This window comes from Temnothorax longispinosus, unplaced genomic scaffold (genome assembly GCF_030848805.1).
Source record: "Temnothorax longispinosus isolate EJ_2023e unplaced genomic scaffold, Tlon_JGU_v1 HiC_scaffold_31, whole genome shotgun sequence".
In the NCBI taxonomy this organism is placed as follows: Eukaryota; Metazoa; Arthropoda; class Insecta; order Hymenoptera; family Formicidae; genus Temnothorax; species Temnothorax longispinosus.
In genome coordinates this window covers 124,235-148,772 of record NW_027270132.1, presented here as the reverse complement: position 1 = coordinate 148,772, position 24,538 = coordinate 124,235, and the positions used below count along the sequence as shown (strand labels likewise).

Sequence of the window (24,538 nt, the reverse complement as noted above, 5' to 3'; positions counted from 1 at the left end):
ACAATAAGTAAAGTTTTCGAAATTGTAACGCCCTAACGGAATTCTTGAATTGATTATATATTAATTCTTTTAATCGCATTTTAAACCCGTGGACTTAAAATTCTTTAGAAATTCTTTTATAATTGTCATTTTTAGTTAATTATTATATTTTTTAAATATTATTTTTCATTTATTTTATATTATTTTTTTGTCTGTTTCTGGGAGTTTAAATTTTAGCGGTTTTGCAAAGCGCACCGACGATCGACGTCGGTAATTACAAACGATGTCGATAATTACAGATAAGATAATCAGCTACCTTACCGACATCGGTATTTTGAGAACAAAAATTTAAATTATCAAAAATCGATACATACACAAAGATATAAACATAAAATATATTTTGTTTATAAATGTATTGAAATTATTAATTAAAGAAAATTACAATCTGTTAATAAGAAGCTCCTTGCGCGGCTCAGAATAAAAGTATTGTACGTTTTCATTATTTATAAAGATTTATATAGTTTATAGTTGACGTATATTATGTATGTACTCTTTTGCTCCGTGAAGAAAATCACTATTGAGCTTTCAACATAAAAACAAAGTATATTATTTTTATAATTTGAACTATTTTTGTACAATATAGATAATAGCATAATACATATATATTCCTTATTGTATGATAAATAAAATATTGTTTGCAGTACTTTAATAATTTTTTTCTGAAAAAATACTCTGCGATGTTCATTTATTTATATTTGTCCCACCTTATACGCATAATTTCCGACCGAAGAGGAATTGTCAGATTTAAACGTATCGTATCCGTATATATAGCTATATATATTTCTCCTTTAGGAATAATCTCCTTTCAGTTATACGTTGACACTCACGATTGCTTCTTTTTGACAATAATGGCAAACGCGTATTCCGCATCGCGAGATTACACGAGACCGGCTATTGACCAACGAATCGCTGAGTTAGTGAAGAGGAGGATTGGTGCACGAGAAGATCTACCCACGGAGAGTACGAAAGAGCGACTTGTAAATACTTTTGCGGATCTATAATACTTTCGCGGAAAATCCAGAGATATGTAATATATCTTATTTGGAACATTACAATTATATTTTACAATAGAATTCTACACGTAATCGAGTAAAAAGAAACAATTTCAGAAAATGTTTGAGAAACAATTAGAAACACAGAAATACTTTTATACTTAGTTTATTAGAAAAGATTTAAAAAATATAAGACAGTGATATTTAAATGTAAAAAATAATCTGTATTTTTTTCATGATAATGTTACAGAAAGAAAATTGAAAAGAAAAGTTCCTAGTATATAATTTTAAGTCTTTCTATTTTAGGCAAAATTCAAGGAAATTCGTAATGCCAGGCAAGGATTATTGAAAATTACGCATCAACATGTCCTGGAGGCAGTGGCATACATTTTAAACACAGATGCTGAGGCCCTAGAAGAAGGAATTCTCGACAAAGATGAATACGTGAATGTATTTAGCAATTTTTTCGCCGAGGGTGGAAGACAAGCAATTATTATATATCTTCAACCTATGAGCCCGCCGACATTCGGTATAATGATGGACACTTCCCTGATCTCTTGTTTTACACGCGCAATTTTACTATAATTTTACTATAACGTTAACAATGGCGATTACGTCAACAATACATTTTCATGCTACGCCGTTATACTAAACATAAAATTTGCATAATCTCAGAATCCGGGCGATGGACGCCGCAACTTAGCAAAGAACAGCAAGTTATACGTTGTTGCATAACAGATGGTACTACCGAAGAATTTTCAGGCAGATGCGTTATAGTTTATCGATTAAAGACAAATTTGGAATTTGGAGTCAAACAGTTACTCGATGTAAGCTAAAAAAATTAATGCAACGCGTCATCTTGAATTATCTCGAGTTTATATCGTTTTTTCTAGAATTTATACCTATGCGGAATATTGCAAGAATTTGAATTTACTTTTGCATTCATAAAATGTAATGCATAATATTTAGTTTTGAAATTTGCAGTTTATGATATATTTTTTCTTCATTCTTCTCTCTTTCTGCCGCTCTCTATTTTATGTTCTACATAGGAAACATATTATGCATATGCGGAGGTGGATCCTACATCGCAAAGTGCGCTAGCAGGAATATCTGATTTAATTTCACGTTTGCACGCACGTACGTTAACTGCTAATACGCAATGGGGAGAATTGTCGAAGAGCGAAGCTGGGGAAAAGATAAAGGACGACTTTATAGGCGATTTTAAGGATTTTTGCGAATTTCTTAGTAGTAAATAACTTACGTTTCGTATTTATTCCAGTTGTCAAATCCTTCGCGATAGAAGATAATACTTCTTTTCTCTTCCCATAGTGACGAAGATAGATTTGCAAAGTGTTATATGTTTTCAAATTAACTGGGATTTATATCAGAAACGTTTGGCGCTACCCGAAAATATTAGAGAGAGCATTCGTAAACCGGACGTTATTGCGGCAGCAGAAGCTGATGTCCGAATATGGATGAAATTGATGGAACGGGTATGACTTTTGTACGAATTATATATCGCTTAATGGAAATTTCACGGTTTTATAAAACGACTTTCCAGGCCATCGTTGAAAGCCAACAATTGCGCAGGGAAACCGAAACTGTAGGTCCAACTGTAGAACTTGCGTATTGGCGGCGCTTGTTCGGCCAGTTTTCATCAATAATGAATCACATAAAATCTTCTTACACCCAGGCATTTATACAATTGCTAACGGAAGCGAAATCAAAACTTATAAAGGTACGAAACTATAAATTCATAATGTGTATTGAATTATACATCGCTGTATTTATATATATACATATATATATATATATATATATAGAAATGGAAGACGTTGGAAGATCATGTTACAACGGTACATATTTTATCTCAAGATAACGTGAAGTATCTGTATGCCTTAGAAAAATTTACACAACCGTTATACAGATTAGACCCAACAAAGATAGGAGATTACTTACCTGCGCTCATGTATGCTATAAGAATGATTTATGCTACATCGCGATTTTTCAATACGAGGAAGATGGTAACCGCAGTATATGTAAAGGTACTTTTTCCTAAAATAATTTACTAACCAGAATCTACATATATTATTTTTAATTGTATAAATTGTAATCAAAAGTCGACTAATCTTATATATATAATCTTGTAAAATAATTTTCAAAAACCTATAATATATATGGAGGAGTAAAAACCACAGTGGTGTAAGTCAAATTTTTAAAAATATTTTCTCGTGTGCATAGATGCAATTTATATATTGTACAGATTGCATCTATGCACACGAGAAAATAAAAAATTTGACTTACACTGTGGTTTTTATCTCACCATATATTAAAATGTACAATTATAATGTTCTAATTACATATGAGCTATTTAGTTTTTAATAGATCAACTTATAATTTCTATTTAGATAACAAATCAGATGATATTAGCGTGTAAAGCATATTTAACGGAGGATGGAAAATTAAGCATTTGGAATGAATCGAAATGTACTATGATATCTAAAATAAAGGTAAAGATATAAGACGAAAATGTATGAAAATAATGCTTTTTCCACTACTATTATTGTTTTATAAATTAAACCATAGTATCGGCGATTATTTTGCAGGATTGTATTAAACTTTGTGAGACATATCATGACTGTTACGACGCTATGTGTAAGAAGGTCGAAGAATCTCCAGACGAGAAGCCTTTTGAGGTATCCGAAATGTATGTTTTTGGGAAGTTTGCCGCTTTCAAGACAAGAATAATAAAAGTAAGTAAGTAATAATTAATTCATGATACACCTGTGCAGAGTTTGTATTGTGTTACTTTATTCGCGATATGTAATACAGATCATGGATGTCCTTGAAGCAGCACGGATGTACTCCATCCTGCACAGTTCGACTATAGAAGGAATTAATACGTACGCGCAAAAGTATACGGATTATTTTAAAAAGATCTCTTCGCAAAAATATGATCCCTTAGATCACAGAAAACCGTATTTTGATACCGATTACGATGAATTCAAAAAGAGCGTAGCGGAAACCGACGTGGAGTTGAGAACGTTTTTTCACAATTGCGTTTCTCTCGTGCCAAACATAACGCAGGGTTTAAATTTAATAGCTAGGTAGTACTTCGACAATTTTCTTAAATTTAGTCATGTAAGAATGTATTATAATTTACATTATGATGCCCCCACAGATTTCAAAAATTGTATCTTAAGCAATTGAGGATTGATAGGAAGTGCGTAGAACTCATCTCAATGTTTGAACAAGAGATCGAAGATATCCGTGATAGATACAATGAAAATAGATCCAATCCACCTATACCCAGGAATATTCCGCCCATCGCTGGTAGGATCCTGTGGATTCGGCAGTTATATAAACACATTGAAATTCCTATGAATATGTTTAAATCATACCATAGAGTGATTACGCATGACTCTATGCAAAAGTGCATTAAGATATATAATACTCTCATCAATGTGTTTATTCATTATGAGTTAATATATTACAAAGCGTGGTACGATTCGGCTAGCATTGTAAGTTCAACTTTACTATTTTAACTAACTATTATATTAGTATTTTCAAAGTATTTTAATTACTTTTGAAATTAAATAAATGTATTTCTTCATATCTGTGAGACAAAATAATATTTTTTTACTATTTTTCTAATGTAGCATTTTCTAAATTAAATTTTATTAGACAGGGTTTAAAATTTGCGACGTAAATATAAAAAATTAAAACGTTCGAGTTTATAATTTACCTTTTTATTTTTAAAAGACTAATTTTTTCGGAAATTTTGCAAATGTTGCTCATGCATGTACATCGTTACTGTCCTAAAATAATTTAGAGATATAGTTTTCAATTGATAGGTTCGTCTGGCATTATCATCTCCTATGCTTGTGCGTCATCCAAAGACAAATAAGTACTGCCTAAATTTCGATCCTTACATTTACGAAGTAATACGAGAATCCGAACATATGTCTAAATTTGGATTGGAAGTGCCGGATTTTATACAAATGTTAATCTTTTGCAAAGAAAAGATATTTTTATCCTATGAGAGAGTGAAGAAATTGCTTAAGAAAAACGATGCCCTTAGGTATACAAATTTTACTTGATAATTACCGATTAAAATTTTTGCGCGTGTATTCATACATTTATTGTATTTGTGTGTGCAGACAATCTATCCCAATCTTGTTCTTAAATCTAATAAAAATAGCACTCGTCAATCTTGAGATTGCTTTTCAACCCTGTGTATCGATAATTACATGGTCCTCACTGAAAATTTCTAACGCATGCGCTAAAATAGAAGAAGAGATCCATAACGCGGAGATATTTGTTAAGGAAGTGGCGGACATGAAAGAAGCGAGAGTGGATGAAGTATTTGAGTCTATTGCAGAACTAATGTTACTGAAGCTAGATGAGTACCCGAAAAGTCCAGAACAACTTTTAGCCGACAATATAGCTTTCAGAGATAAAATAGCAATTGACTTGGAAATCAAATCTTCGGCGGCAGAAAAGGCTGTTATTATGATTATTAATAAATTTATGGACCTTATAACTGATCCTACCGTGCAAGATGTTAAATATAATTGGCTAGATCTCGAAAAAATGCACAGACAATACGGATCTGAAAGCAGATTAATACAGGGACCGTTCGAGCCGGGTATTGTATTCTTCAAATTATTAATTAATTTTGCATTATTTTGAATTGAGACGATTAATGAATTATTAAATATAGGCTTTGGTTATATCGAAAGAACAAACAAAGTTAAAATAAGTCAAGTGCACAATGATTGTATGGAACTTTTTGCGTGTTACAATAATAAATTAATAGAAGCTTTAGTAAAATGCACTAAAAATTCTTTAGACTTATTAAAGAAGAAGGCAACCATTATGAGGTACTTAATTGCGCATCAATACGCATTTAGATGTTAACTATATTTCTTATTTATTATTTTATTGTAAACTACAATAAGAATGAGATAAAATAAATAAATCAATGTATTCTGCTTCAGCGTGTTGGTTGAAGACGTTGCAATAGAACAAGAAATTCCAATCATGATGACATATTTCGTTTTACAAATACCAAATATCGTAATTATGCCATCAATAGAAGAGTTGCAAAATCAATTTGGCAAAGTTATAACAAATATTATAGAAACGCACAAGAAAGTGTTTATGTGGGGACAACGATATTCTACAAATACACGAGCTAAACCGCTTGGTAAGAGAAGGCTAAAATATTATAAAATACTCGAAATTGATAATAAATATACAATAAAACTGATACATTTCTTTATCTATATTATCATGCATTTTTTCTGATAAATTATTACATTACTATTATTATATTACCATTATAGGAGAATAGTAAATTTATATAATGTATTTTTAATTATTTATATTTATTATTTGTTAATGTCATACAGATAAAAACGATTTGCTCAATACTTATTTTCAAAGCGTATCCGATCACAAAGACATAATCCGCAGTTCCATGAGTCTGCAAGGCTTAATATTAATGTTAAGAGATGATGTTTCTAAAGTTGGCAACGTGTGTATAAAAATTATTATTATATTTAATTCAATTTAGATTTATAATATATAGTAATTTATACTAATGTAATTATTTATTTTTATAGTCATATTTACGATATTCTTACATATGGGCAGAAAATAGAAACAAAATTATACAAGCGTTTGTTGACTCCAAACCTCTTATACAAGAAATCAAAGAGAAGTTTATGGAATATGAAGACTTAATGACAGAAATAAGAAACTTACCTGACCGGCATATACTTGGTCCTCTTCAAATTAATACAGGTACGCAAAAATAACGTTACTACAATTGTTATTTTTAGTAAGCATATTTTATCTATACTCGATTTATTATAGAATAATCGTAATAATTATTGATTATTTACTTTTGATATAAAAACATGTTTCTAAGGATTGCACTAATTAACAAGGTTTTTCTAACACAAATCAAAACATTTATTTTTTGTTAATCTGTATGTGCTAATTACGACCGTGACAATAAAAAAGTTCTGTGACGTTATACTTGTTTAGAAATTGATATGTTTTAGTTTGTAAAAAGTGGCAATTAAATCCGGTTCCTTTTATAGTATGTTTTCTTTTTTCACATAAATAAGCGGCATTTTTTTTTAGTTAGTGTGGTACACATATTTTATTAATATTTTAATTTTGTTGACTAGTGTCATTTTATAATTTTTATTTTATAGATAAATTAAAATTAGCGTTCCTCGTTGAAGCAAATGCGTGGAAAAAATCGTTGGGTGTCTCCTTATCAAATAAATACAAGGAAAAATTACAAAAAATAACAGATTACATTTTTGAAAAGAATAAAGTTCTCTCCAGGCACATCAAAGATTTAGAGGATGTTAGAGTTGCAATGAAATGCTTGGGAGAAATACGAGATGATTTTGTACCATTAGACATGGAACTAATTTTGATTGAAGAGACTTATACATTAATGGGAAAGTTTAATATCAATATATTAAAAGAGGACCAAGATATAGTAGACGGACTGAGATACAATTTTAGCAACATGCTCAATACGGTATTAATTTGTTTTTATTTAATATTTATTCTGCTTTAATAATTATAGTTTATATTTTAATTTATTTTAATTATATTTTTTATATTATAATTATATTTTAGCAATCTCTTTCATTTTATTCTGCGAATAAGTAACATCTATATTTTTGTAGGCGAAACAAGTTCAAGCAGTTATATGTGAGATGCAAGAGCCATTGAAAACGGAACTTATTGATGGAGTTGCAGTTCTTAAAAAGAAGGTAGCTCAATTTGACATTGATTTTGCACTAAGTGGCCCAATGGTTGAAGGAATACCTGCAAAAGAAGCTAGCGAACGGTATAACGTTTCACTAGTATCTCATATTTGTGGGTTGTAAAATTTCATGTATATTAATTAAAAATTAATTATATTAGAAAAAGTAATTCTTTAATTTGAATAAAATTGATATGCCAATAATAATATCATTTTTCACGTTGTTATTTTTGTATTTCAAGACTTATTCTGTTCCAAGCGCGTTTTGAAGAGCTATGGGAAAGATATGAAACTTACAGCAGCGGCGAAAGCTTATTTGGTATAGAAGTAACAGAGTATCCAGCTCTACAACAGAGAAAAAGAGAAATTAACTTATTACAGAAATTATACACATTGTATTTGCAAGTTATGCGCACTATTGATAGCTATTACGATATTCCATGGTCCGAAATTGATATTGAGTCAATTATAACTGAGTTGGTCGACTTCCAAAACAAGTAAACTAGGCTGACAATTATTTATGTTTAACAAAGATTTAATCATATGTATACTATTATAAAATTCTTATAATAATACTGTGCAATATTATTTTAGATGTCGAAAGTTACCTAAAGCTATGAGAGAATGGCCCGCATATATCGATCTGAAAAAGAAAATCGATGATTTTAATGAAATGTGCCCATTGTTAGAGATGATGGCTAATAAAGCTATGAAAGACAGACATTGGGAGAAACTGTCTAAACTCTGTCAATATTTCTTTGATGTAGAATCTGAAACATTTACTTTAGCAAACGTTATGCAGGCACCTTTGTTGAAATACAAAGATGATGTAGAGGTATGCCTAAAGCCCCTTACATGATGCGAGGCGATAATAGCGACAAAATTGCTGGCAAAGTTACAGCATTGATACACGGCTTCCGATAGATTGAAAATTTTGTCGCTATCATTATCGCTGTCGCTATCACCTCGCATTGTGTAAGAGGCTTAATTAAGTTGTGAAATTACTGTTTTCAATTAGTGTCACTCAGTATACATCTTTTTACAAAATAATGTATTACAATATGTTACAATAAAATATAAAAGTTATACTCATAAATATTATACGTTATAGGACATATGTATTAGTGCAGTGAAGGAGCAAGACATCGAGTTTAAATTGAAGCAAGTAATTGCGGATTGGGCGGTTATAAATCTGCAATTTGCCCATTTTAAGCAGAGAGGCGAACTATTGCTGAAGGGTATCGAAACGGCTGAAATAATAGCGCTGCTGGAGGACAGTTTAATGATCATAAGCTCTTTACTGGCAAATCGGTATATCAGATATATCTCTGAACCTGAAATTATTAGCTCTTATAATACATACTACATTCACATCGAACGTTTTATAGTTACAATGCACCGTTTAAGAAAGAGATTCAGTTGTGGCAGACCAAGCTTAGCAATACATCGGAAATATTGGCGAAATGGTTAACTGTGCAGAATCTGTGGGCTTATCTGGAAGCAGTATTTATTGGCGGCGACATATCGAAGCAACTACCTACTGAAGCGAAACGCTTTAATGTACTCTACGTAAAACTTGCGATGGCATTATCAACGAAATAATATAAACGTGTATTATATTATATTTTAGACTATTGATAAGGCTTGGGTTAAGCTTATGCTTCGCGCTCATGAAAGATTAAATGCGGTTGAAACGTGTACTGGAGACGAAACGATGAGCCAGTTTTTACCTCATTTACTGGAACAACTGGAATCGTGCCAGAAGTCACTTAGCGGGTATATATATTATTGTCAAAATGAAGTAACTGCTCTCGCAGACTGTCAAGTCTAATCAACGAAATTCTACTAATACAGCTATTTGGAAACCAAGCGAGTTATTTTCCCAAGATTCTGCTTTATATCGGATCCTACTTTGTTGGAAATACTTGGACAAGCAGCGGATTGTCACACGATACAGAATTATCTTGATGGATTTTTCGATAATATAGCAAAAGTAATGAGATATGATGTGACAGAAAAATAAAATTATCACAAAGTGTAACAATCGTATCACGCATTACAATGAAAATTATTATTGTTCCTATAATAAGTCTTATGTATTGCATGTTTTTTTATGTACGTGATTTTATTATAGTATCTTTTGTACATAGCTGAAGTTTTCCGAAAAGGAATATGACAAAATTGTAGCAATGCATTCACGGGAAGACGAGCAAATAGTGTTGGAAAAAGAAGTCGTGTGTACAGGAGGCGTGGAGAACTGGTTAAATGTTTTATTAACGGTCCACCAACAATCCGTTGGTGCCGTGATTTCGCTGGGACAGCAATCACTTTGCACACCTGAATTTGACATCTTGTTATTGATAGAAAATTCCGTTTTGCAAGTAAGATGATGTGCATACGAAGCTCGTGTATTTAACAGACATCAATTGCAAATATTTTCACTTTTCATAGGTCGGTCTATTAGCACTACAAGTTTTATGGACACGAGATTCTGAAATAGCAATCACGACAGCCAAACGCGACCGGACGATAATGAAAAGGACCAATCAATGGTTCCTAGATCTGTTAAACAATCTTATAGAAGTAACTGTTAAAGATCTTACAAAGTATGCCAGAATAAAATACGAATGTTTAATAACAATACACGTGCACCAAAGGTACTGACTTTATTCGTCTGTGAATATTGTCTCATAATTAATAATTATAACGTAATAAAGACTCTGAGAAAAGTAAATTACATTTATACTTTTTAGAGACATATTTGACGAGTTATGTCGTCTCAGAATTCGAAGTATACATGATTTTGAGTGGTTAAAACAGTGTCGATTCTATTACGACGTCGATTCAGAGGAAGTTTCAATTAAGATAACTGACATGGAATTTGTTTATCAAAATGAATTCTTGGGTTGTACAGATCGACTTGCAATTACACCACTCACAGACAGGTGTTACATAACACTAGCGCAGGCTGTGGGTATGATACTTGCATTAAAGGAAAAATAGTGTGTAAAATAGCATTTGTACGGGTATTTACGTCACGCCACTTACTGCCGTCCCTCGCAAAAATTTTTTTTAGGAATGAATTTTGGCGGAGCTCCCGCAGGTCCTGCCGGCACGGGTAAAACGGAAACGACGAAAGACATGGGGAAAGCACTGGGAAAATACGTCGTTGTTTTTAATTGCTCCGATCAAATGGATTTCCGAGGTTTAGGCAGAATATTTAAAGGACTAGCGCAATCCGGCAGCTGGGGATGCTTTGACGAATTTAATCGAATTGATCTACCGGTACTATCCGTCGCCGCACAGCAAATAGCAATCGTGTTTAACGCGCGAAAAGAGAGAAAAACAACTTTTTTATTCAGGTACAAAAGAAAAAAATCGATGATTTTTTATTATACATAATTAAGTTTTTTATTTAAAAATTAGAAAGTTTTATCATTTTTCTTTAATTTTCTCTCTTTTACTAATTATATACATAATCTTTAACAAATATTAATTTCTAAATAACCTTTATTATTTCTATATATGTATAATAAAGAAATATATAAATAAATGAAAAATTCTAAATAAATTATAATTATCTTTGACAAATTATATAGGTATACTTTCTTTGCAGTGATGGTGAAACATATAAACTCAATTATGAATTCGGAATATTCATTACAATGAATCCCGGGTATGCTGGTCGACAAGAATTACCGGAAAATTTAAAAATACAATTTAGAAGTGTAGCGATGATGGTTCCTGACAGACAAGTACATTAAAATATTATTATTTCTTTTTGTGTGTTAAAATATGAAAGCTATATGCATGTAGATACCTGTAAAAAATCGGATTTACCTCATTATAAAATTTAATTTAATTCCGTAAATTTAATTTTATTTGCTTATTAGATTATAATGCGAGTAAAACTCGCGGCATGTGGCTTCAAAGAGAACGTAGTACTAGCTCGGAAATTTTTTATATTGTACAAACTATGCGAGGAGCAGCTTAGCAAACAGGTACATTATGATTTTGGATTGAGGAACATTTTGTCATGTCTACGCACACTTGGTGCTCAGAAACGCGCGCATCCCACCGATTCTGAAGAAACCACACTTATGAGGGTACTACGGTAAGTCCATGCTATCAACTGTTGTATATTTTGTCCTAAGAAGTTATTTGAATACTGAAAGGAGAGATAATCTGAATCTGCGTTAATTTTCTTACTTAGCGATATGAATTTATCGAAATTAGTGGATGAAGACGAGCCTCTTTTCATGTCGCTTATTGAAGATATGTTTCCGGGTATAAAGTTAACAACAAAGACATATAAAGAATTACAGAAAGCAATAGATAACGCTACTATCGCCCTTGGCATAATGAATCACAGCGAATGGAACTTGAAAACAGTTCAGGTACTTTCAATATAATGTTAACATCTATTTATTTATTTATTTATTTTTATTCTCTTTGTTTTAATTTTATGTAAATGTTGTGTTGTGTTGAAAATTTCTTAAACAAATTTGTATATTTTTTTAAATATTTGCGTAAATCTGTCCAAAGAAGTTTAACAAGTGTTTTTTAAGGACTTAAATATTGTACACAGAATTAATATAAGTTATGTTATCATTGACAGAGAAATAATGATAATGATGTTGGTAATTTGCAGTTATACGAAACGTCGCTCGTTCGCCATGGTTTGATGGTTCTCGGACCAACAGGATCTGGTAAAACGCGATGCATGTGGGCACTAATGAGAGCTCTAACAGAGATGGGTATACCGCATAAAGAAATTAGAATGAATCCAAAAGTCAGTATCTGTTTAATAATAGTTCTCCGTTACATCAGATATATTGATAAAGAAATAATTTTTTTTACTTATATGAAAAAATATTGATAGGCAATAACCGCGTCTCAAATGTTTGGAAGACTCGATGTTGCGACGAATGATTGGACAGACGGTATATTCTCTATTATATGGCGAAGGTCCACGCAAACGAAGAAGACGGAAAATTTATGGATGGTATTAGACGGCCCCGTCGATGCAGTATGGATTGAAAATTTAAATTCTGTTTTGGACGACAATAAAACTTTAACATTGGCAAATGGCGATCGCATTATAATGGCACCAAACACTAAGTTAGTGTTCGAACCTGATAATGTAGATAATGCGTCTCCGGCGACTATATCGCGTATGGGAATGGTATTCGTCAGTGCCTCTGTACTAAAATGGAATTCAATTTTAGAGGTAATATGGATCTGGGGTTTTGTAATAATGAGATATTCTCTGTGCGAAAGTTTATTGTGATGTTACAATACTTTTAATACAGGGTTGGCTTAGAAAGTGTTCCAACAATAAAGTTCGTGTGTTACGAACGTTATTTCATAAAATATATGGAGATGCACATACATTCGTTCAAACAAAGCTTCAAACTAAAATGATGCTTTTAGAGGCGCTTTATATACGACAGTGCATTGACTTACTGGAAGGGTTAAATGTCGGAAATTCTGACCCAACTAGTAAATATGAATATATAAACTTCTCCTTTACATACAAATATTTATTCACTTAACGTGTCACGTCAAAAACAGCAAGCACTTTGTTAGAATATATTTAATAATCTTTATCATTCATTTGATAAAGAAATTATATTTATTTTATCATTTTTTGTATGTATCTTTTTTTCAAGTATTTTTATAGTTTTTTAATCTTGTTTTTTCTATATATTCTTTAATATATTATTAATTTGTATTTTTTTTTAAGTTTTTAATAATTTTATAAGTATAGTAGCTACCGTAGCTATTAAATAATTTTACTTTGTAATTAAATTTTAATTTGGAACAAAATATATACTTGTCAAATATTTCATCAAAGTTGTAATTTTTAGAAATATTATCTGAGCACCATATCGAGAAGCTTTTTCTATTTTCTGTAATGTGGAGCTTGGGTGCAATGTTAGAGCTAGATGGACGATTTGCATTACAAGAATACCTTGTACATCATGAATCAAATTGTAACTGGCCGAAGTATACAGTTCGTATATGATAAATTTATATGTTATTTAATCTGCTAAAGCACAATGTGTACCGTTATTAATATTTTTTCCGCTTATAAATATTCACTTAGGAAGATGAAACTATTTTTGAGTATCTAGTATCAGACGACGGAAAATGGATACATTGGAGTAAAATGGTGCCAGAATTTGAATATCCTTTAGATCGTGTCTTAGAATACCATACTATTCTTGTTCCTAATGTCGATAATACGAGGGCATTATATTTAATTGATATTATAGCGAGACAGGGAAAGGCAGTACTTTTAATAGGTAGTTTACACGTAACATTTTAGCAATCGGCTTTTTTAGCTAGTGTTTTTTAGCTATCTATAAATTAATTAAATATATATCTTTTTCTAATAGTATTAATTACATAATATGAATATGGATTAATTGTACAATAGGGGAAGCCGGCACCGCAAAAAGCGTAATGATGAAAAGCTATATGTCTAAGCATGATCCCGAATATCATTTGAATAAGTTTTTTAATTTTTCTTCAGCATCCACGCCCAACATGGTTCAGGTGAATAACTCCAAGCATTATATGGTATTGCAATAAATAAGTCTCTTATTTAAATTTTTAATTGCGCTGATACGATTATGTTAATTACTTTTCATCACTTTCTTCAGCGTGTATTCGAGAGCTATGTTGAAAAGCGAGTGGGCACCACTTATGGTCCACCTGGTGGACGGAAAATGACCATCTTTATTGACGATATAAATATGCCGGCTATAAATGAATGGGGCGATCAAATTACGAACGAAATCGTACGTCAGTTAATGGAGTACAAAGGGTTCTACTCCTTGGATAAACCGGGCGACTTTTGCACTATGCAAGATATTATGCTACTTGCCGCGATGCATCATCCGGGTGGAGGACGAAATGATATTCCACCGCGATTAAAACGGCAGTTCAACATTTTTAATTGCACATTACCGTCCAACAAATCCATGGATACAATTTTCAGTATGAACAATGAATCGCTCGTTCAGTGAAACACGTTGAACATAATTTATACAATATGAATCAAAAATTGCAGGTGTCATCGGCCAAGGCTATTTCTGCATTACGAGATTCTCCGAAACTATCGTTAATTTCTTGCCGAAGCTCATACCGTTGACTCGAATATTGTGGCAGCAAACTAAAGCGAAGATGTTACCGACACCAGCCAAGTTTCATTACGTTTTTAACTTGCGTGATCTTTCTCGCATTTGGGAGGGAATACTCAGAATAGAGAGAGCCGAGTGTGAATCTATAACAACACTCCTGAAATTATGGGAGCATGAATGCACGCGCGTGATAGCGGATCGGTTTGTTCTTCTTGTAATTACGAAATGGAAATACTTTTGCTCTATTTGCTTAATCGTGTAAATAAATCATTCGTAGCTTCATCACCGCAGCCGATAAAGAATGGTTTCAAAATACGTTATGGCGGACCGCGGAGAAGATGTTAGGTCCAGATTTTCAATATTATTCTCCAGTCGAGACATACTTTGTTGACTTTTTGCGCGAACCACCAGAACCGACAGGTGACGAGCCGGAAGATTTTGTACTAGAGGCACCAAAAATTTATGAGGAGATACCAAGGTATGCCTAACCAGCCGAACTGAACTTCTTGTCTGATGTGATGGACTTAAAAATGGATAGTCATTAAAGATATTTTTACATATTTTTATTTACCCGTAGTTACGATATCGTTACCGCAAAAGTTCAACAAAATATGGAGCAATTTAATGAATACGTACGTGGTATGCATCTTGATCTGGTCTTCTTCCACGACGCTCTGGTGCACTTGATACGAATATTGAGAATACTTGGAGTTCCCAGAAGCAATGCGTTGCTGGTAGGTATAGGAGGATCCGGCAAGCAGAGCCTGACGCGACTGGCATCCTTCATTGCAGGATTTAACTTCTTTCAAATAACGTTATCCAGGCAAGTATCCACTAACAATAAGCATCTAAATATGTTCCATAACAAATATTCTAATAATGTCCTATTGGAAGTTGTAAAACGCGAAATGCTGCAGAAAATAATTACAAAATTACAATCTGTAGTTTTAATTTTACCGTATATTGAGTTTTTTTATTTTGCATGCGCAGTTTTGTAGAAATATTGTGAGAATGTTTTACTCTGGATGTTTCACGTATTCTGGATGTGATTGAAATTATATGAAAAAGTAAAATGTATAATTATATTTTCAGGATTTATAATGTAGCTAGCTTGATGGACGATTTGCGAAAATTGTATCGTGCCGCTGGTATAGACAGCAAAGGTCTCACTTTTATTTTCACTGACAACGAAGTAAAAGACGAAGCATTTTTAGAATATATAAACAACATATTAAGCGTTGGCGAAGTGGCTAATCTTTTTCCAAAGGATGAATTAGATGACATTTTGACGACTGTCACGCCGCTAATGAAAAAAGCTGATCCCCGACGACCTCCGACGCAAGACAATCTTTACGATTACTTTATATCGCGAGCGAGAAATAATCTACATATAGTCTTATGCTTTTCACCAGTGAGTCTCGTTACTATCATTGTTAAAGATATTTGCATTTATTCTTTTCATTCTCCTACTGAGTTATCAAGTTGATAATTATTTGCACAGGTCAGTGGAAAGTTTAGATCTCGAGCATTAAAATTCCCTGGCCTTATATCCGGTTGCACGATAAATTGGTTTTCGAGATGGCCAAGGGACGCACTATACGCAGTCGGCGAGCACTTCCTAGGCACATATAAAGTCATATGCAGCCCGGAAGTAAAACAACAATTAACGCAAGTTGTGGGCGATATTCATGATGACGTAAGCGATATCTGTGCGGAATACTTCGACAGGTTTCACTTTTTTATCTTTTCATCAGCGCTTTACCGTGTGTAAATAATTAAACTACATTAATTTCAACAAACGCAGGTTCCGACGTCAAGTATACGTGACTCCGAAATCATTTTTAACGTTTCTCGACAGTTACAAAACGCTTTACAAGCAACGTTTGGATAATATTAATATGCTTGCTTCTAATATGAGTAGCGGTTTAAATAAATTAATTGACGCTGCGGCTCAGGTCGATGTGTTACGGCACGAATTGGAAAAAAATCAAGAGGAGATTGCAGCAAAAAATGTTCAAGTGGAAACGGTAAGAAATATAGTTTTGTAAAACATAAATTTTATTAGAAATTCCGACTTTAATTTTGTATGTACTAATGTAATATATAAATATGTATATATATATATATATATATATATATATATATTTAGATTCTTGTTACTGTGAATGAAAAAAAGAGAGAAGCTGAGGGTGTGAAAGCAAAAGTGCAAGTGTCGAAAGATGAAGCGGAAGCGATTCTGAAAGTGATAGCGAAAGATAAGGCAGTGGCGGAACAGAAGTTGAAAGCTGCGGAGCCTGCCTTATTGGAAGCCGAAGCTGCACTGCAGGTGCTTTGACCAATAATTGATAATATCATTTATGTCAAATATTGACGCGCGCGCAAACATTCATTGACAATATTATATTTCAGACCATAAAAGCAGCAGACATCTCTACCGTTCGTAAATTGGCTAAACCACCGTATTTAATTACCCTCATAATGGATTGCGTTCTGATTCTATTCGGACGGAAGCTGGAACCAGTCAAACCAGATTACGAACATCAATTTCTAACACCTTCGTGGTCAGAATCATTAAAGGTAAGTCCTGTGTATATAAATTTTTATGTTAATGAACAATATTGGAAAAAAATAATAGTAAGAGAAATAAGACCGTTATGATATACAATCAATCATATTAAATAAGTCATTTACGGTCCGAGCTTGGAGCTTATTAGGCTACTAAGATCCAAGCTCGGGCCGTAAATAGCTTATTTAATATTGATTGATTGTATTGGAAAAAATCTTTTAAGTCAAACGCAAAATATTATTTGCATGCTACTTTTTGCAGGTCTTGGCTGATACCAGATTTTTATACAATTTACAAAATTTTCCTAAGGATAATATTAATGCTGAAACTGTCGACTTAATGATGCCATATTTAAATTTTCACATGTATACTTACGAAGCCGCAATACAAGCCTGTGGAAATGTTGCGGGTCTCATACAGTGGACCATCTCCATGGTTGCTTTTTATGAAATAAATAAAGATGTGCTGCCTTTGAAGGTTCTTTATTAATCAACATTGTTGTGAAATGAGAGCAGCCGATGTCATTTCATGGCTTGTAGAAAGAAAAATTCTCCATACCTAAACACAAAATGCATTAATTTTCTTCTTTTAATTTTTAAATTACAAAATAACGTTGGCTGTTCTTTAGTTCCGATAGGAAAATATATGGCGTTAAGAAATATGTAATCAGAAAGAATCATATTGTAGGCAAATCTTGTTGTACAAGAAAATAATTACGAGAAAGCCAATAAAAATTTAATCGAGGCAGAAGAATTATTGAAAGAAAAGGACGACGCTTTAAAGATAGTGCAAAATGAATTCGATGCCGTGATGCGAGAACGACAAGTATGATAACAATATTAATGAAACTCAAATTAGTTACGTAACATGTATGTGTAATGGTTTTCATTAGAAAATTATCGACCAAGCTGCGGCTTGCCAAGCAAAAATGGATATCGCAACCGCTATGATTGAAGGATTATCTGGAGAAAAAATAAGATGGACGGAGCAAGTGACTATATTTAAATCAGAAACGGAACGTCTCGTTGGAGATGTGTTGGTGTTAACAGGATTTCTCTCTTATTGCGGACCATTTAATCAAGAATTCCGAGTTCTTTTGCAAAGGAAATGGCTTGACTTCATACAAGATAGAAAGATCCCAATTTCTATTACCTTAAATATTGTTAATACGTTGACAGATACAGCTACGGTAAAATTATATAAATAAGTACGTGGCATAAGAAGTATAATTAAAATTCGTAATGAGCGAATAAGTATCCATTTTGTCATAGATTGGTGATTGGAACTTGCAAGGTCTACCAACTGATGAGTTATCGGTTCAAAATGGGATAATTGTAACGAAAGCATCAAGATATCCTCTATTGATTGACCCACAGTTGCAAGGCAAAACATGGATTAAAAATAAAGAGAAAGAATTTGATTTACAGGTACAATAATAGAACAAAATAGGGAATGCAATGAGATTGACTTAACGTATCCTAATGTATTCTTCAGATAACATGGTTCACGCACAAATACTTTAGAAATCATCTGGAAGATTCTGTATCGATAGGACAACCACTATTGATCCAAGACGTAGGGGAAGAAATAGATCCAGTGTTAGATAACTTGCTAGAAAAGAATTTTATAAAAATAGGAACCTCCTTCAAGGTATAAAAATATCTTAGATCGTAATTTTTGTGTAATTTTATATTTGACATAATTTGTTGTTGTAACAGGTCAAATTAGGCGACAAAGAAGTGGATATTAGCAAAGATTTCAGACTTTATATTACAACGAAACTACCAAATCCTTTTTATACTCCAGAAATATTCGCCCACGCATCTATAATCGATTTTACTGTTACAATGAAAGGTAAAAGTGTATTCTATTTTTGCGTGGTATACTTAAAAATGTGTATTTATAAGAACATGCTTTTTATTACAATTTTGTTTAATCCATATTATGCCTTACTTTCACAGGTCTAGAGGATCAACTGTTAGGAAGAGTCATTTTAATAGAGAAGAAAGAGTTGGAGACAGAAAAAACGCAATTGATTGCCGACGTAGCCGCAAATAATAGGAAGATTAAAGAATTAGAAACGAATCTTCTACACAAATTGGGTACTGTACAAGTATGTAGATCGTTCTCTTTGCAGTACTAGTTAAATAAGTCTAAAATAAGTGCAATTAATAATATCTTCTTTGTGATATTTTTTATTCTTTTAAAGGGGCCTTTGATAGAAGACGTTGAATTAATGTCGGTATTAAATACCACGAAACAAACAGCGGCGGAGATAAATAGAAAGCTGAGTATCGCAAAAGATACAGAGTTAAAAATTGATGCAGCACGTGAAGAATTCCGACCGGTTGCAACGCGCGGTAGCGTTTTATACTTCTTGATATGTGACATGCCACATGTCAATTGCATGTATCAAACGTCCCTCGTCCAATTCTTAGAACGATTTGATATCTCAATGGCTAGGTAAATATATAGTTTCCGCGTAACACAAGTGACTTGTATTGTGCTACGACAGATGTTCCTAATGTCGTAAATACAAATCCCATTTTGCTGAGTAACGTGGATTAAATCCTGATTCTTGATCACAGGTCCGAAAAAAGTCCAGTCAATCAGAGAAGAATAAATCACATCATCGAATATCTGACTTACGATACATTTAAGTACAAATCACGCGGGCTTTACGAGATACATAAATATATGTTTATTTTGTTGATGACGCTAAAAATCGATCTGCAACGCGGCAGTATCATGCACGAGGAATTTCAGTATCTTATTAAAGGCGGCGCAGCGCTGGACTTAAAAGCAGTCGAGCCGAAACCTTGCAGATGGATCACGGATGTGACATGGCTTAATTTAGTCGCGCTGTCGTCGTTACGACAATTTCAGTACATCGTATCTCAAGTACCCACCTCCGAGAAAGTTTGGAAACATTGGTTCGACAAAGATGTACCAGAGGAGGAAGTTATACCAAATGGTTACAACACATTGGATACATTCCGTCGATTGCTTTTGATAAGGTAATCTTCCAGTAAGATATAATTTTCACAAATTAAAAATTCAGGACTGGCAAAATATTATATTATTAAAATCTAATATTTTATATTACAAATATAAAATACAAACTGTGTGAAATATATTCTCGGAAGATGGAGTATTTCTAATAGAAAGTATAAGAAAAAAATGGTGCAAATTAGAAATTTGCACTTGGCTTCCTCATAGAGGAAGTGACGTCTTAAGATGCTAATACAGCCCTCTGATTGGCTGATGACGCCTTAAGACTATACTTAAGACGATCTTGAATATAAGACCCGACTACGAATACCGGCCTTAAAGAATTATATAAAATAGAAATAGAGAAGACTGAAGAATATAACAAAATTAAAAATAGACCGATATCTTAAAATTTACAAAAGTTAAAGCTATTACAGACATTTTTCTAAAAATTAGGGACCTTTGATTGCGTATAAAGCTGAGTCTAATCAACCAAATCTTAAAGAATTATACATGAAATAGGGGTAGAAAAGACTGAAAAATATAATAAAATTAGAAATAGATCGATATCTCCAAATTTGCGGAAATTGAAGCATAAACAAACATTTCTGAAAAAATTCAAAATTTTATTAAAAAAGAACCCCTTGATTATTAGCAATTTTTATTAATTCTATTATATTCTGCAGTTTTTTCTACCCCTATTTCATATATAATTCGTTAAGATTTGGTTGATTAGTTCTGGAGTTATAGAAATTTCGGTAAATTTGGCACATACACACACATACACATACACACACACATACACACATACACACACACATACATACAGACATTTTTTAAAATTGCAATTTTTCGACGTTTTAGAACATTCTGAACACATTCAAAAAAACAAAAACAAATTTTTTTTAACGAAAACAAAGCTTCCTCTATGAGGAAGCAAAATGCTTTCGGAAAATTTAATTAAATATACAATATAAAATCTCAAGAATTTTTTACTTACATGTATTTAAAATCCTGTAACATGTTTGCAGGGCTTGGTGCATGGATAGAGCGTTGTCGCAATCAAGGAAATATATAGCATCTTCTTTAGGAGCAAAATATGCAGAACCCGTGATTACGCTTCTGGATGTAATGCACAGCGAGTCAAGAGCAAACACACCAATGATCTGTTTCTTAAGCATGGGATCGGACCCTACGCCTAGTATCGAGCAACTCGCGAAGAAAATGGAAATCGTTTGTAGAAGCATATCGATGGGACAGGGTCAAGAAGTTCATGCTCGTCGGCTGCTTAGTAGCGCGAGAACTGAAGTATATTATAAAAAAGAATGATTCCCTTTTCCTTCTCGCAGAACGTTATTAATTTAAGCAACTTGCAGGGTTTTTGGGTTTTATGCCAAAATTGTCACTTAGGCTTGGAGTACATGGCGGAATTGGCAAACTTTCTTTTAGAAATGGAAACGCCACATCCGGATTTTCGCGTGTGGATCACAACGGAACCGCACAAAGACTTTCCTGTTTCCTTACTGCAAATGTCTATAAAATATACATACGAACCCCCGCAAGGCATATATTTTTATTTCGTTAAATAAAGATGTATTCCTATATAAGGAAATAAGGGAAGCATAATCAAGGTGTGATTTTCGCGTTAGGAATACGAGCAGGTTTATTGGCGACATACAGCGGTATGAATCAGGAAATGTTGGACCAGTGTGACGCTACGCAATATATACCACTAATATACACCGTGTCATTCCTGCATACCGTTGTTCAGGAAAGACGGAAGTTTGGTCCTCTGGGATGGAACATACCTTACGAATTTAACTCGGCGGACTGGTTGGCATCCTGCATGTTCATGAATAATCATCTGAATGACTACGATCCGAAGCGTGGTATAAATTGGCAGAGCGTGCGGTAAATGAATAAATCCAAATTATCAACTCTCTTTTCCTTCTTCTTAGCTATTAACTCTCCCTCTGCACTTATTTGGATTTTCAGTTATATGATAGGCGAGGTACAATATGGTGGACGCGTTACAGATGACTACGATAAAAGGCTATTAAATACCTTCGCGAAAGTGTGGTTAACGGAAGCGCTATTCACAGAAGGTTTTGTTTTTTACAAGAATTATCCGCTTTTAATATTTAAGCAAGTAAGCGACTATCTGAAGGCGATAGATGCCATGAGTCCCGTAGATCCGCCACAAGTATATGGCTTGCACCCAAATGCAGATATTACGTAAGATATTGTCGCGAGAAAAGAGCTACGCACAGATATGTAAGAACAGTTATGTAAAGTAGTTGAAAAATTATGCTTGTCATATTGTAGATACCAGAGTAATACAACACAGACCGTGTTGGATATAATAATATCCGTGCAGCCGAAAGAAGCGGGTGTCGTTGGTGCAGAATCTCGAGAAGTAGTTGTTACAAGACAGGCGAAAGAAATGCTAGAAAAAGTTCCGGGACTGTATGACATGTTTGAAGTCAAAGAGAGGTCTATCTGCTGTCTTTCGATCTTAACTACTAATTATTTTTTGTAACATTTGATAAAGAATAACAAATAACAGACTAAACAAACTGCCTGCAATATGACAATAAATTGGCAGTAGATTTACTCAGATATTACAACAGATTCGTATCATCTGTACCAGCATTAAATACACGTGTTTGTTGGCACAGCCTGCCGATATAATTTGATAACAGATTGTCGACAGAAACCGAACAGAATTTTGGCCATTTCGTAAATTTGAATGGAACACATCATTTAAATGATTATGAAACAGCAGATTCTAACTCAGTTTCTGCAGTCTGCCATTATACTCTGTTAACAAATTCAGTTATATTTCTGCTGGCATTTCATCGACAAAATCTGAGTTTTTAAAATTTAATAAAGAAAATAACAAATTTTTTTATGTTATCATAGATTACACGCAATGGATCATACCGCCCCAATGAACATTTTCTTAAAACAAGAGATCGACAGAATGCAGGTGATTATAAAATTAGTACGCGTTATGCTCAAGGATCTTCTCTTGGCCATAGAAGGCGTAATTATAATGAGCGAGGTGATTTTCTTAGAATCCTTTAATTATGATCGTTGTATAAAGGCAAATGTTCCATAAAGTGAATAAATATGAATACCTACATTTTTAGGAACTGCGAGATGCTCTCGATAATATATATGACGCCAGGATACCGAAGATCTGGAAAGCTCGATCGTGGGAGTCCGCTTCTTTGGGATTCTGGTTTACGGAACTGTTGGACAGGAACCAACAGTTCTCGACTTGGCTGCGTAGTGGGAGACCGACGAAATTTTGGATGACTGGCTTCTTCAATCCGCAAGGCATTCAATATACATACTTTCGCGTTAAATGAATTCTTGATGTAACGTGAGGTTTGAAAACGGTGTTTGCAGGATTTTTGACGGCGATGAAACAAGAAATAACGCGTGCTCATAAATGGGCTTTGGATAATGTTACGCTTCATAATGAAGTCTTACGTAATATGGCAGAAGAAATCAAAACACCGCCACCTGTATGTAATGATAATTACACAACGTATATACAAAATTCTCGTGCAATAATTAATGATATCGATGTTCGCGAAACAGGAAGGTGTTTACGTTTATGGTCTGTTTCTTGAGGGTGCCGGCTGGGACCGAAGAAATAGCCGTTTGTGCGAATCGGCAAATAAAGTTCTTTACGTATTAATGCCGGTGGTACATATATTTGCTTTACATAATGCCCCAGACAAGAGTCCGAAATTATATCAAGTACGACTAGTATACTTCAGTTTAATTTTAATACAAATGAAGTACCTATATAATAATAGTGCGATATATAATTCGAATGCTTCCTTTCCTGCGCAGTGTCCCGTGTATAAAAAACCTCAGAGGACTTATACGCTGTTAATAACACCGCTTTGGCTGCAAACTTTAAAAAATCCTGATTACTGGATATTACGTGGCGTTGCTTTGTTATGTGATAATAAATAATTTATTATAATAA

General features: G+C 33.2%; 1 protein-coding gene across 1 annotated transcript; it reads left to right on the top strand.

The window, feature by feature from the left end:
• The first annotated feature begins 990 nt into the window (after positions 1-990).
• Kl-3 (dynein heavy chain 8, axonemal kl-3) lies at positions 991-24,538 on the top strand. Its single transcript, XM_071796792.1, has 63 exons — positions 991-2,279; positions 2,361-2,524; positions 2,593-2,769; positions 2,855-3,076; positions 3,440-3,541; positions 3,638-3,784; positions 3,864-4,138; positions 4,213-4,552; positions 4,886-5,127; positions 5,192-5,679; positions 5,755-5,914; positions 6,032-6,240; positions 6,446-6,570; positions 6,659-6,839; positions 7,259-7,596; positions 7,748-7,911; positions 8,070-8,324; positions 8,422-8,662; positions 8,939-9,138; positions 9,216-9,387; positions 9,458-9,603; positions 9,682-9,820; positions 9,978-10,208; positions 10,279-10,484; positions 10,581-10,801; positions 10,904-11,189; positions 11,444-11,582; positions 11,721-11,941; positions 12,041-12,224; positions 12,479-12,619; positions 12,710-13,057; positions 13,140-13,329; positions 13,698-13,843; positions 13,937-14,135; positions 14,270-14,388; positions 14,496-14,832; positions 14,906-15,176; positions 15,253-15,453; positions 15,553-15,798; positions 16,068-16,386; positions 16,477-16,703; positions 16,780-17,002; positions 17,125-17,301; positions 17,385-17,552; positions 17,803-18,018; positions 18,229-18,366; positions 18,434-18,730; positions 18,813-18,968; positions 19,036-19,191; positions 19,260-19,395; positions 19,503-19,654; positions 19,751-20,004; positions 20,130-20,558; positions 21,564-21,840; positions 21,909-22,095; positions 22,182-22,443; positions 22,528-22,767; positions 22,858-23,025; positions 23,455-23,596; positions 23,685-23,874; positions 23,947-24,065; positions 24,142-24,303; positions 24,400-24,538. Coding segments are annotated over exons 1-63 (13,095 nt in total). The 5' UTR covers positions 991-2,278; the 3' UTR covers positions 24,526-24,538.